The sequence below is a fragment of the Ictidomys tridecemlineatus genome, chromosome 1, assembly GCF_052094955.1.
Source record: "Ictidomys tridecemlineatus isolate mIctTri1 chromosome 1, mIctTri1.hap1, whole genome shotgun sequence".
NCBI lineage: Eukaryota > Metazoa > Chordata > Mammalia > Rodentia > Sciuridae > Ictidomys > Ictidomys tridecemlineatus.
In genome coordinates this window covers 172,737,185-172,752,203 of record NC_135477.1, presented here as the reverse complement: position 1 = coordinate 172,752,203, position 15,019 = coordinate 172,737,185, and the positions used below count along the sequence as shown (strand labels likewise).

Genomic DNA, 15,019 nt, shown 5'->3' with positions numbered 1-15,019 from the left:
GCTTTGAAAGAAACAAAAGACAGATCCAATTAAGCAGAACTCACCAACAATCACAGTTAAGAGATATCAACCTATTATTTGAAGGTATTGGAGTTATGAGAGTCCCAAGATAAAGTCTGAAATCTAAAAAAAACTTTTTTTCTGATGAAAATTGTATTTAAAAATTGTAAAAAATAATCTTTCTTTACTAATCCCAAATCAAAATGAATAGACAAATGTAAATTATATAAGACATTCATAAAAATAATTGTTGGTTCATATTAAATATTTCAGTAATTACACATTTTAAAATATTGAGCTTTGTGGGTATAAGTTTTCTTAATTTTTAAATTCCGTCTTTTAGTTATAGCTATTCTGGCTTGAAGATCACATTCTCAGACAGTAAAAGATAGTTATTCACATAATTAACCCTTAGTGTTTGAAACGCTTTAATAACTCGGATATGGCTTTCTAATAGTATCTAAGCTAGTTCCAAGAATATCATTAGTGAATCACAACACTCCAAAGGAGGGTACCCTACCTACTTTCAGTTCCAACATGGAGGATCAGTACCATGGCTACAGCTCCCTTGACTTTAGCTGTGGAAGATCTTTGGCTAAATCCACAAATAGATTTATAGAATGAATTGTTTTATTTATTTATTCATTTATTGGTACTGAGGACTGAACTCTAAGGCACTCAAACACTGAGCCACATGCCCAGCCTTATTTTGTATTTCATTTAAAGACAGGGTCTTACTGAGTTGCTTAGCACCTTGCTATTGCTGAGACTGGCTTAGAACTGGCTACCCTCCCTCCTGCCTCAGTCTCCCAAGCTGCTGGGATTACAGGCATGTGCCACCACACCCGTAACCATCTGTCAAAACTTCACTGAGAATCATTTATTGATTGCAAGAAATGCAGCCTGGATTATATTAATAGCCAATATTTATGGAAAATTTTTTCCTATGACAAGTAATCTTCAAGGGTTTAATTTCTTCTTCCAAAAACATGCAGGGTAATGAAAACAGCTTGCAAAAGTGTAGAAATAAGGAATTAACCCAGACATTCATCCCTAAGAGGTCATGTATTTACCTGCTATGCTACACTGATCACCCAGAACCAGCTCCTTATTTTGCAAACATAGCAAGAAGCCAAGTGTCATCCAATGACAGGTCTTACATCACAGGTCTACAGAGTTTACATCTAATATCAACTCAGCTCACCCCGAGTTTTGTGTGATCTTCTGGAGGACTCGTTGAGTTCTCACATCCCCACAGTATATTTTTCTACCCCTTCCTCATACCTGGAGTAAGCAAATGGTGCTTACCTGTGCTGGACTGAACAATTCCAGAGTCTACTGTTTGTCCAAGAAGATCATACTGGTTTAAGCGTGACCCATCTTCTGCTACAACCACAGAGCGTGCTGGCTCTCTGGTCCACTCATAGACAACTTCTGCTCTGGTATAAGCATCTGAAAGAAAGGATGTAAAATTATCCATGCATTTGCCACTTTGATTTTCTTGTTAGTTAATGTTTCACCAGCTTCATATCTCCTCTCACAGCTTCAGAGGAAAGCCTAGCACAGAAAAAAACCCACATTTCTTAGTTTGGGAACACCAAAACACATTTTTCTGATTCTTTCAGTGATTTGGTCACTCTTCCAGCAAATTCTTGTTAAGAATCTACAAAGAGCAAAGCACTGTGCTGGGGACAGTAATGAATGTAATGAGCAAGGTTGCCAATCTTAGGGGATGTGCACTTTAGTGGTGGGGACAAAAGCAGATGAGCAAATAAACATAAAATTCCAACCATGTTAAGCGCAATAAAACCATACACAAGGGCTAGTGCTGCAGCTCAGTGAGAGAGCACTTGCCTAGCATGTATGAGGCACTGGGTTCCATCCTTAGCACAACATAATAATAAATAAAATAAAGGCATTCTGTCCATCTACAACTACAAAAATAAAAATTAAAAAAATACACAACTGGATAAAGGGATGGAGAATGATATGGGGGAGGGGACTAATTTAAGGCAGGTAAAGGATTCAGAGAGTCTCTGAGGAGGTGGCATTTATATTAGTATCTGATAGAAATGGAAAAATGACCCAAGTGAGGTCATGGGGAGGAGGTCACCCAATGCAGGCTAATGATATTTTTCTTCTATTGAAGGTAAAATCTTGACAAATATAATATGACTACAATGAAGGGCATGAGAGATAAAATAAGATCAGCTTGGTTTCATATTATGTTAAGCTACGGGAAGTTTATGATAAATATGAAAAGTAACATTATAAATTTTGCTACACAGCTATCTGCAAAGGAAGTTTGATATTACTCTCTTTTATCAATTATGCTTCTTATGGATATTTACCATCATTATGAAGAGGATGCAAATGATGATAATGAGTTACATTATAGAGCTTTTCTTCCCAATCGCTTTCATATGCCATGTCACTTTTAACCTAGCCATCTCCTAGGCAAGTGGTTTGGTCATAAATCTTTAATCCACTGCAAGTTGGAGGAAGAGAGTGCATAGGTTAAGAGAAAAAGAGGAGAAGAAATTCCTCAGCTCTTCTGGAAAAATGAACACAACTTCCGCAGAACACAACTTCCTATAGGCTGACATGAGAGTATATAGTCCCCGCTGTTCAGATGAAGGGTGATGTTAAACATTTAAGGAAAATCCCATTAGAGACAGTAGGCTGTGTCCAGGGAATTTGCTGGGAGAGCACGGTAGCAAAAGTTGGCCTTAATGTATAAACTGGACTCATTGGCCAAGGGCCATCTTCTCCATTAAACACAGTGGGCACAGTTCCCAGGCCCTGAAATAGTTTCAAAAGGCCATAAAATGTTTTAATATTTTTTAGATTAAAGATAATAAAATAAATATAACCTCACCTGGTTTACATTCATCTTTAACTAATATAGTCATAAAATATAATTTCATATTCACCTGTATACTAATATAAACGTAAAATAAAATTTTAATTTTGTTTTGGAGGAATGGTCCCCAAAGGCAAAGATGCTTAGGGCTTACACAAACACACACACACATACACACACACACAACACATACACACATGCACAAACACATACACACATGCACACACACACACACACACACACACACACAAAAAAAAAAAAAAATTCATGATGCAGCCCTTCTTGCCCCAACCCTCATCCCTGGGTGATCAGGCCTGTGACTTGCACCCAAACATGGGTGTTCCCAGCCTCAAACATTATGCAATGTAACATTATGGATGACTTTTGAAAATGAAGTTGCATTCAGGAGGATGCACACCTTGAGCCTTACTGTCTGAAAGAAAGCTTCTTAAAATGGCCTTGTTCCTCTGACTTGACTGACTCACAAAATGAAGTCAGTGTCCCCTGGTTTCACATGAGTGTCCTGTCATCATTTCTGGATCAATTTGCAATCATGTATCTCTTAAAACAATTTTTTTTTCTAGAAGTTTAAGGGAAATTAAATTAGCTGTTCATGAGAAAGATGAAAGTGACAGATGAATATTTGGGAATCTGTCCTTGTTTACTTTTCTTCTTTTTAATTGTGATTGTGATTGTCCTCACTAATATACATTGGTGTTGTAGACAGTAGGAAGAATGCATGTCTCTTATATTTTAAATCTCTTAGAAGAAGGCAGAGCACACTAGTTTGAGATGGAACATATTTCACACAATTCGTAGGAAGCTACATTTAGTAAGAGATTTTTCTGGCATCTTGTTCTCTTACCTAAGAAGCCATTCTCAGATGATGGCGGCATGGAGTGATTGAATACTCGACTCAGAAAGACCTTGGAGGCCGTATAATGTCATCACACTATGTAGATGGTAAATTGAGGCATAGAACATTAAGTGACTTTTGTAAGCATATATCATATTTATTGAGAAAACTAAACTAACAACTTAGGATGTGATTCATTCTACTCCACTTCTGTTTTAAAAATTTTTTTTAGGCAAAAGCTGTATATATATATATATATATATGTTTCATAAGCCAAGAAAGGATAGTTGGTGATCATTCAGTTCTAAAGTCACTTCACAAAACACTAAACCCCTTGCTACTATATGACGCTCCTATTAGCAATAGTGGTTTGTCATGTGTTGTCACTTGGTTGCTGATATAGTTGTGGAGAGAAAACTGTCACCCATTGATTTTTCATTTCTTCTTCTTATTATTATTATTATTGTTACTAGGGATTAAACCCAGCGGTGCTTTATTACTGAGCCACCTCCCCAGCCCTCCACCACATTCTTTTCCTTTATTTATTGTTTGTTTGTTTGTTTGTTTGTTTGTTTGTTTGAGACAGTGTCTCACTAAGTTACTTAGGGTCTTGCTAAGTTGCTGAGGCTGTCCTGCAAATTGTAATCCTCCTGCTTCATTCTCCAAAGTTGCTGGGATTACAGGGGTGCACCACTGTGACTGATTTTCCTTTCATATAATTTTTAACAACTCTTTTCCTGCAGTTTATTAGAAACCACATTGGGGGTAAAAATCTGCATCTGCTACCAACATGCCATCAATCTAAAGGTGCAGATAACTCATTATTCACATCTCCCCCCAGAAATCTCCCAAACTGAAGAAGTGTAAACTCACATGATGAAAGACAATATTTTAGATAGAGAAGACAAACATACATAAGGTCTAAGAACAGATGATAGGTACTATTTGTTTCCTCAAATTCCAGTATCTGAAAAGATGAAAGCTTACTTGATTTGAAACTTCAGCATTAAAAAAAAGGATGAAAAAGGATTTTCAACTATTTGATCAAAAATTTTAGGCTATGATATCAAATAAATCATACAAACCCCTAAAAGTTTTTTTTTTTAAGTTTTTCTTTTTTAAAGGCAGGAAGATTATGGTTGGGATTATGAAAGAACTTTGTGGGGCTCAACACCAGGAACATAGACTTAGTATCAGAAAAGCAACTGATAATTGATACTATTGTTTCATGTTGATGATCTCTGTATTTCCATTAGCATGAAGCAGTTGAGCTGTATAATGTCCAAAGTTATGCACTTTGGAGAATTCATTTAAATTTGTATGCATTCTCCTCTCCTTATTTGTGAGGCCCTGAGATGGACAGTCAGTTAAGAAACATTCATTTATGAAAGTCTTCTTACTAGATCTAGTACCTGCTTGGGTCTTAGTGTCAGAATTCAAAACCTTTACGTCTTCTTTTAGAATCAAGGATTTATTTTGTATCTTCCTCATAAGACAGTGAAGCTGTAACCCATGCACTGTCTCTGGGTTAACTGGCCTTATGAAGAGGTCTTCATCCCCAACCAGCCAGAAACATTGTTCGGCAACTGACAAACGGAATCTAATGGAGAGCAGGAAGGAAAACATCTAGTTTTCCAAGTGTAATGCTTATTAACATAAGGACAAAGTTACTCTAGAAGCGTCAAAAACATTCATTGTCTAGAGCTCAACTAAATCTCTGGAAACTTGTCTTGCTTATCCTCTTCTCTGATATTTGAGTGAGACATTCACACCAAATATTGGGTCAAAGGATTTTTTCACTCACTTTTTCCTCCTTTTCTTCACCTTTGAAATGTACTAATGAGCCCAGGGAAGAAATGATCAGATAAGGAACAGATCTCCTGCTGCCTATCATGCCAAGGTCTGGAGATAAAAACTAGTCATGGTGGGCTATCCCACTGAGCAAGACAGTCCAAGCCTCTTTCAACATCCATCTCTGTTTTAGTTTAGTTCCCCACAGATCTTACACCCTCTTTTCTGAAGTCCAAAAATTGAAGGAGCATTTGAAGTCTGGTTAGTGTAATACTAATACTAACTTCATTTTATTAACCTCTGCACTAGGAAATGCTGAGTAATATATATAAACTCATGAAGTTTCCAGTCTTCAGCCAATAAAAAGTATTAACCAATAAATAAAACGAATAATTCATGCTGTGATAAATAAATTTGTGTTGGGATCAAGAAGACTGATGGGGTTGTGTGTAAACTCCTATAAAGTTATCAGGGAAGGCTTGAGGAAATGACATTTATATGGAGATGTGGGAAGATAGAAGAAGCCAGCCATGATAACATCAAGTGAAGAGTAACCCAGGGAGACAGACAAGCCTGTGCAAAGGCACTGAGGTGGAGTCTAATATGTTTTTCTTTAATATCAGTTTTTCTATGTGATACACTATTTTCTACTCGTTACCCATTTCCTTCTTCCTAAAATACTTCCAATATTTTTCAGGAAAATTATTTGTCCAAACAAAAAAATTTTCTTTCCAATCTCCTTTGCAAATTACGCTGTCAATCTGACACACATTTGATTATTGAGATGTAAGTAGATGCCTGTTAGGATTTCAGGAAAAGCTTTTATGTTTTTCATGCAAAACTGAGTTCTCTTTTAGCTTTCCCTTATTTTTGAAAGCAGAGTTTCAGCAGCCATCTTTAGACGAATATCTGGGGACACTGTAACCCATCAGGTTTGTTAACATGCTGAAATAACCACTAATCAACCAATAATGATTTGCCTCCATAATCATATATGAATACAAAAATGCTTCTTTTCTTCACCTATCCTTACTGCTGAAAAAAACCCTGACTAATGTAAAAAAATATGCAATTCATTGCCCCAGTAAAGACACTTCTAAAGATAAATAGGGGCATAATTAGCAATTTTACTAAATCAGTATTATCTATGATATATTAGGGGTATATCAGTACAGCCTCAGGAAAACTACCATCAGTAATCTTCCTCAGTATAATAATATGTTGTAGATTAGAGAGTTTATAGATGCACAGACATTTAATATGCTTCCTGGCATACAGGTAACCCATAATATATATTTAGTAAAAATGGAACTGGTATTCAGGATAACACATACTAGTCCATGATGCAAAATTTATGTTAAATTGAGGAAAGTGTGGGAAGAAAGAACTTATCACCAATGGCCTGATTAGCTGACAATTGTTGAGGTAGATTATCCTTAATTTTCTCTATAGAAGGAGCTTCAGAAATAGAGAACATTGTCCCTCTGTGACCAGTGTTACTAGGAGCATGAGGGTCCCTTTGTGTGCTGGGTTCCTACACTACCGCTATTTTTCTTCATGAATCATATCTTCACCAAAGTAATTGCTCAGATGCCTGTCTAGTGAGAACACAGAGCTGGTTCAGTGTCCCAGGAGTGGACTCAGTCCTTGTATGGAACACCTCTGCAGGAAATCAATTCAGGTGCTCATGCGAGTCAAAAGCAAAAGGGCAGAGAGAACCCCAGAGCATCCTAGTCTCCAGGCCACTGTTCTCTTAGCTCCTCTCAGATGCACCTAAGTGTCTTCAAACAGCAAAAACCCAGAAAGTCATCATGAAGGAGATATATCTAGAGGCCCATCAAAAAACATGAGCATATTCATGAATTCTATGCAATGTCCCAACCAATCCAGAAAGATTTAAGAACTATGAGAATAGATTATTTTCTAGAAATCTCCATAAAGGCAGGCTTCATTAGTAAGGAAAAACTTGCATATTGTTCTTTGCTGCCTAGTAGTATTTTCCACTTGTAATTATTCTTAAGACCAGACACTGCCACTAATGATACACAATGAATAATCTCTGTTTATTAAGAGGAATATGTTATTCATGAGGTACAAGCCTCATACCCCATTCTTTTTCTCAAGAATACCTTTTCAACAAAAATAGAATTTTTCCACTAAATACCTTCATCTATACTGTATAGTCTGCTAGACAGAAAATTGCCCTGAAATAGTATTAGAAAGTTATCTACCAGTCCACCTGACTATAGCAAAACTTTTGAGAATTAAAATAGATAAAAGCAAATAAATACTTGCATTATGAGGTGAGAGGTATCCTAATTAGCCTGAATGATTATGACACAATGTGTATGTGCACTGAGATATCACAGTAAGCCCCCACAGTAAGTAATTAGAATGTGTCAATTAAAAATAAAATGAAACTTGAAAAAAACACATAAACAGGGATTACTACTTATAGGAAATCTCTGTAGCAGGTTGCTTTTTTCTTCATATTTTTTTTGGGGGGGTGTGGTGCTGGGGATTGAACCCAGGGGCCTTGTGCACACTAGGCGAGCACTCTACCAGCTGAGCTATATCCCCAGCCCAGCATATTGCTTTTTGAAGCCTATGTGTCTCCCTAACAGATATAACTAATTAGCAATCTCTTAATAAACTCTCTAAAGAGTAAAGAAAATGTTGACATCCAATTCAAGTCTTTATACATATACTTTGTATAATAATAACCATCACATTCCACCATCCTTGTTATTACCCTTTTAACATACTTTATATACAAACAGAAATATAAAAAGCATGGTATTTTTGTGTATTAAGAATTGTAGTGCAAAAAATAATAATAATAATAATAATAGCATTACCTTAGATTAGGTAGAGGGAAGTGAAAGGAGGGGAAGGCAGGGGATGTGGGGATAAGAAAAATAGTAAATTAAAACCGACATTAATACTGTATGTATGTATGTGACTGTATAACGAATGTGATTCTACAATATGCATACTCAGAAAAATGAGAAATGATATCCCATCTATGTATGATACATCAAAGTTTATAAGTGCATTCTACTGTCATGTATAACTAATTAAAACAGATAAACAAATAAAAAAGAAAAAAAAAAAAAAGAGTAAAGAAACTGTGAAGTAAATTTACTCACAGCTTCCAAATTTCAGCGGGCAGGCGTGGGCATCCATGGGGAAGTCCTCCAAATGCATCGGGCACTCAGCTCTCACCGTCAGCCTTGTTAATTAAGAGAAAGAAGAGGACACAAACAAAAGCTCTGTAGGTTAAACTCTCGCCAACAATCTGAGTGAGATGCTATTAACAGTAGCAGAGATATGAATAAAACAGGAGAGACAGGCATAAACTATAGATCACGCTAATATGTTCATAATCTAACATCTAAAAATAATTATTTACAACAATGACAAAATTCTATTTATTTTTCATTTGCTTTGAGAAAATAGGCAATATTTGGTTTTATGCAATGGGCAAGCATTGCCCAAGTTCTCCTAATAAATATCATCCACTAATCCACCTGGCTAGAGCAAAATTTTTGAGAATTAAAGTAAATATAAGCAGATATATATGCATAATGAGGTATGCTATTTACCCTCATTTGATGATTACATAATGAATAATGTGTATTGAAACATCACAATGAACCCCCTAAAATATGTAACTATTGTGTGTCAACAAAAAATAAAATAAAACTTTAAAAATACATGCATAAATACTAATTCATCCTGGGTTGGGAAGTAGACATCAAGATCAAGGAAGAGAAGTAAAATCCTCCTGTCCTAAATGAAGCTCTGTCTCCTTCCCTAAGTATCATCAAATGCATCAACCAAAGAAGGAATGGGGGAAGGAGGAAGTGTCTTCAGGTTTCGTGAGGCCGAGATTAAAGTTTTCTTGAGAATTTCTACATGACATCATTATATTCCATCATTATAGTTTTATTTTCAAACCTATGGCCAAGTTGGAGCCAGGTCTTGGCTGTGCTTCTCTGTAATCTCTGGGATGTTCTGGAGAACTAATTTCTAGTCATGTTTTAAAAAAATAAAAAAGGATGTCAAGGAAAGAAATTCACTGAAATACATTTGCTCTCCATTTGTAGAATAATGAAGGAATTTATATTCATTTTCTTTATATGATTTTGGCAAGTTTTTATAACCCATATTATTAAGTCACTAAAAAATGTAGTGGGATGTCTTTATAGCCAGTGAAATTACTAAGTGAGTATAACACTGATTACAGCAAATATGAAATGTATAGGTTAATGACTAAATTGCATTCTTAAATCAAACTGCTCAAGCAGTAACTTGTTAGCAAAGGTGGTGAGAAATTTAGGAGATGGTAGTAATATGCTGGTTATTGATGAAGAACTTTACATTCATCAGAAAACCATTATCATAAACTAGTCAGCACGTGCAAATCCTTGCCCAGAAAATCATCTCCTGGGAGGAATGAACACTGGAATTAGGTTCCAAAGCAAATGTATGTTTTGTTTGCTTGTTCGATTGTTTTATTGTCATTTGTCTTTGTCACCAATGGACAACATCTCAAATTTCACATATATTTAGTTTTTGGTGTTTTTTTTTTTTTGTGTGTGTGTGTGTGTGTTTTGTTTTTCATTCTGAAGTTGTATTACACTTTAATAGTTGGGTCCAATATCTAACCGGCTTTTAAAGCAGTTTTTCTTTTCCATTTGGATGTGTGTATTTGAAAAGATAGGTATCCTGGAAGCAGTTTTCTCTAAGGCCAAAATATCACTCTATTCCCATGCTGAGTACTAGCCGCTAAATTGGGAATTTTGCCTCTATTACTTTTTTATACCAAAGGAATAACTGGATGTTGGTCAGGTAGGTCTATGAAAACATCATTCTAACAAGTCATCTGGAAATGAAATACCGCTGCTCCCAAGAATGAGTCCTGGACAATTCAAAATTTTCCATAAATAGGGAATATTCTTAAACACCTCATGTTTTTATTTAAAATATCAATGTAAGTGTAACTGATGTGATTCTGCAATCTGTATATGGGGTAAAAATGGGAGTTCATAACCCACTTGAATCAAAGTATGAAATATGATATATCAAGAACTATGTAATGTTTTGAACAACCAACAATAAAAAAATAAAAATTTAAAAAAATATGTATTTTTAAGATGTTTCTTTAAAATAATGAAAACTTCTTTGGTTTTGTGCTTCCTTCATTCAACCTTAAACATAGAGCACATTCCAGATGCTGAATTTTGTAATCATCTTGAAGAGGGAGAAATATTTATATACCAGAAATATATATATGTGTGTGTGTACTATATAATATATTATATATGTATAGTCTTCAGCTTAAGCAAAATTAAGAATATCTATCTATATAGATATATCTAAAATTAAGAATATCTATCAATACCACTTGAAAATTCATGTACTATTTCATGTATGTATTTTCATATAAATTTATATTTTCCTTTAAGAATTCTTTAACATTCTCTATTTCTTATTTTTTGTTCTTCTGAGTAGAAAGATTTTTCCAATCTACACCATTAGATCACTTTTAGAAATTTAATTTAGACCTTCCTGAACAGTTGAACTTCACGAAGTTTTAGTGAGGAAAGGAAGCCAGTCCCTCATATAGAATTAGAGAAGGTCAGAGGGATACATTGTTCTGTATTGTATTATCTAATACATACCACAAACATCTTTTCTTATTTCATATAATCATTTTTTGACATATTCATGCTTCCCTAATATTCCAGCAGACTAAGAATTCAGAGAAGAGTAATTTTCAAGGTTGAAAAACTGGAAAATCAGCGTCCCACTGTGGCACCTCAACTTGAGGGTCGCCTGCAGGTGGAAGGGAAGCGCAGAAAGTTCAAGGCTAAAGTGCCCCTGGGCTCACCTCATGGTGTACAGTAAGGTGCCGTCCTCTGTGATCCGCAGTAGTTTGTTGGGCATTGTCATGTTATGGGCCACAGACTTCTTTCCGTTGTGAAAAAAGGTATCTGGAGTCCAGATCTTACTTGCCATTAGGTTATTTAAGCGGAGAACTGTCATGGGTCCTTTAAACTTTAATCTCTCGTCCTTCCAGCTTTGACGGAAAAACACATCTATTGTATATTCCTAGGTAATTTTGAAAAATGGCAGAGTTTACTGTGCTGTGATTTGCAATGCAAATATCTGACAAACAATGCGTAATTCTTCTAACTTTAGAAGACAAATGTGAGCTAGATGATGTTTTAGTAAACTGTGGTAGTATGTACATATTAGTGTCAGGTGAATCACTGGTTGGAGTAAAATATTTTTTTAAATACCTATAGTATATGATAGATTTCTTTGTGATAGGAAAATGTTTCCGATTCTCTCCTGAGATACACAAAGGAAGTGAACTCTGCTGCACTATGCCAACCACTGAAAGAAATAGAACATAAGACTGTTAAAACACAATCTAATGCTAAAGGATATCATGTGTAGGAAAATATTTAAATTAAATATTTGCAGCCACATGGACAAAGTGTCATCTTTTGGAGAATCTCCCAGGGTCTCTGAAAATGTCACACCCAAACCTGTCAATCACAGGTCTAATTTAGATGTGAAGATCCCATCTTCTGTTTGGCTAGGTAAACATTTTATTTTCACAGATAATATATAGAGACTTCCAATTCTCTGTATATAGACTTTCAGTTTTTCTATTGTCCTACACAATGAAGAAGATTATGAAAAATAAGGAATCCATTTCCACTTCCCAAAAAAGAGAAGAAGAATACAGAGTATGTACAGGCTTGGAAGTGTATGTTTGTGATAGTATGTGTGTCTAAGTCACATGAAAAATGTGTGAGGCTTATCATCATTCACAGCCAGGGAATCTATTTATTTGAATAAACACAGCATTTCTTAGGGCCATACCCAGAGACAAACATCTGCTAATCTGAAAACAAGCAATTTGACTTACCAGCTCCTAAAATTGAAAAGGGTAATATTCATCTTCCTTGCAGGTCTTGCTACACTGGCACTAAATTTGGAACTCAATGGTTTGAAATAAAGATCACCACATTCTCCATTAATCTTCCCATGCTCAAAACTGGAAGAAGGACTAACTTGAAAACACCATGCTACATTTTCCTAATCCTCTAAGCCCTAACACATCTGCAAGCAGCTGTTTTGCAAACCTTACACATATCATCTTTAGGATGTACAAGATAAATAATGTGTGTCTTTAGGCATTTTGTGCACAAATTTAACCACCCGTCTCTTTCCCAGGATTTAAGCAAGACTGGGCAAAACCTGAATGGAAGTTCCTCCTTCTGGCACATTTTTGATATTGCTGAGTCCTTGCTGATCAAGAAACCCACAATAATTGGTGGATGGTTTGTAATGTAACAAAAGCATTGCTAATTGTTGACTGAAACACAGAAAAAGATCCATAAAATGATGCTGTTCTGTTGATGTGGGTAAGACAAGTTACCTTGTTTGCTGGTAAGGTTTTTCTGTATCTGGAAGTGTCAGGTGAATGTCATTGTGATACGAGATAGGATTTACTCTAAACACTGGTTAAGCATTGCTAAATTCAGCAGAGGGAAAACGATTTAGGCTCAGTACTGTCAGAGAAACTCATGGAAGAGTAGGATGGGCATACAATGGTAATTTTCCATGGAGAAAAATGGGGAAGAGACTGAATTATACCAGGAAGTGATACAGGGAAGCAGTGTTGTCCTGGAAATAAGGAGACTGAATCTCTAGTCTGAGTCCATCATGTTCTTCTTTCTGAACAGCAGACAAGCATATGAAGTAGGAATATAATATATGAGGATATTTATGTTATCACAACCTGCTACATAAGCTCCATCTATCTGATTGAACTTCTTAAGACTTGTTAATAACAGAGGGGATGACCACTTGTAAATGAAAATTCCAAGAATGTCTAAGCTGAACACATTACCATGAACTTTAACATTTGTTTCACTTGTTTGCTATGTCCAAAGAGATTTTTAATAAATTAAATACTAAGTATTAAATAAACTTAAAATAAATTTCTAAGCAAATTTATTCAAGGTATATCCCAAATGCAATGACCACCCCCCCCCAAAAAAAAAAGAAAAGAAAATTATATCAAAATTTTCCCAAGGCCTAATGTTTTTATGTTTATTATGTTTACGGCCAGCTTTGTTTGATTACCTGTGTTAGTGGCAGACATTTCATTTCACATAAGCTGTCTTCAAATTCTATACTAGTCACAAATGCACACAAAGCAACACTAACTGCCTAAGGTTGATTTCCATTTTCCACTGTATTTTACAAGTAGAATTGAAAACTGAAATCAAAGCAGTTGATGGTGATCAGCTCTGGCCTAATCAAGAGTGTAAATATTTAGCCTCCCATTTTCTAAGAACTACCCTTGCATGATTACCATGGCAGCAGTAGGTGGCTCCTAGTAGCTATTTATATAGCAAAACCTTGTTCCAATCGCCAGAATTCATTAGCTCAAGATTGGGTATCTTGACCAAGATGGACAAACCCCGTTACTCAGAACTTGGAATAAGAAGGGGGAATGGTGAAGATCTATAAAATTAGACATTATAAATATAAATTTTAAACCTTCTGGCTAACTTATCTCCAGGAATTTTGTACCCTACGTCCCCATGTTCTAACCTATGAAAGTAGGAAAATTTAAGTTGACAATTGTAAGAAGTGAGTCACTACATGTGAATAGAATTTCTAGAATATAGGAAGCTCATAGTATACATTAGAAATTATTCTTTGTTTTATTATTTTATCAACACAAAATTTTAATAGATTTCTATATAGCTGGGAATTATATATATATATATTTTTTTTAAATAGATCAGGGATCCTAAAGAAAATGAGAAGGTAGGTGATGACCATGATCATGCCAAAATAAAGCAGCATGCAAATGAAGGAACTCGTGGAAAAGAGTCTGAACACATAGCAAAGTCTGCTGAAATTTTTTTTTCAAGTTTCTGGGTTCCAGCACACACAAGTAAAAACTCTGAGTTACTCCATTCAGTAAAGTAGGTCTCTGGCGAACATGAGCCTTATTCTGAAGATCTGGGACAAAACATCCGCTATGTTCCTAAATAAATATTGTATTGAAGTGTTATCGCTTGTATCCTTTATTACCATCTGTGTGTGCTTTGAGTTAATACATTTTGAGCACTACGAAAAACAAGGCTTCATGATTGTGCTGCCTAGATATTTCTGTCACAACCTAGTGCCCTGGGAATGTGTTGCTTGATGGCCAATTAATGGTTTTTAAAATAAAGTTAAGGAGTTGTCCTAATTTTGTTTTCTATTCCAGATGAAGTCAGATGCCTTGGGAACCACGACTCCCGTAGGGGTGGATAGGCTGGAATCTAGTTGCTACAGTTAGCTAATGGGTCACTTTCCTTCTCTAGAAAATGTGAATATGATTAATATTTAGGTAAAATGTTTGCAATGAGAATTAGATTAAACATGATTTGTAAAGCTTTTGCATAGTGCCTAATGTATTGTGAGCA

At 35.5% G+C, this 15,019-nt stretch overlaps 1 protein-coding gene across 2 annotated transcripts in view; it reads right to left on the bottom strand.

Annotated features, from left to right (window-relative positions):
• Positions 1-15,019, bottom strand: part of Gabra1 (gamma-aminobutyric acid type A receptor subunit alpha1) — a 53,626-nt gene that overhangs the window by 18,068 nt on the left and 20,539 nt on the right. For both annotated transcript variants that reach the window (XM_005325416.5, XM_040272088.2), the window contains exons 5-7: positions 11,407-11,627; positions 8,660-8,742; positions 1,309-1,452 (exon numbers count right to left, since the gene is read on the bottom strand). In XM_005325416.5, the coding sequence (XP_005325473.2) occupies positions 1,309-1,452; positions 8,660-8,742; positions 11,407-11,627 (448 nt within the window). The remainder of the gene's footprint in view (positions 1-1,308; positions 1,453-8,659; positions 8,743-11,406; positions 11,628-15,019) is intronic.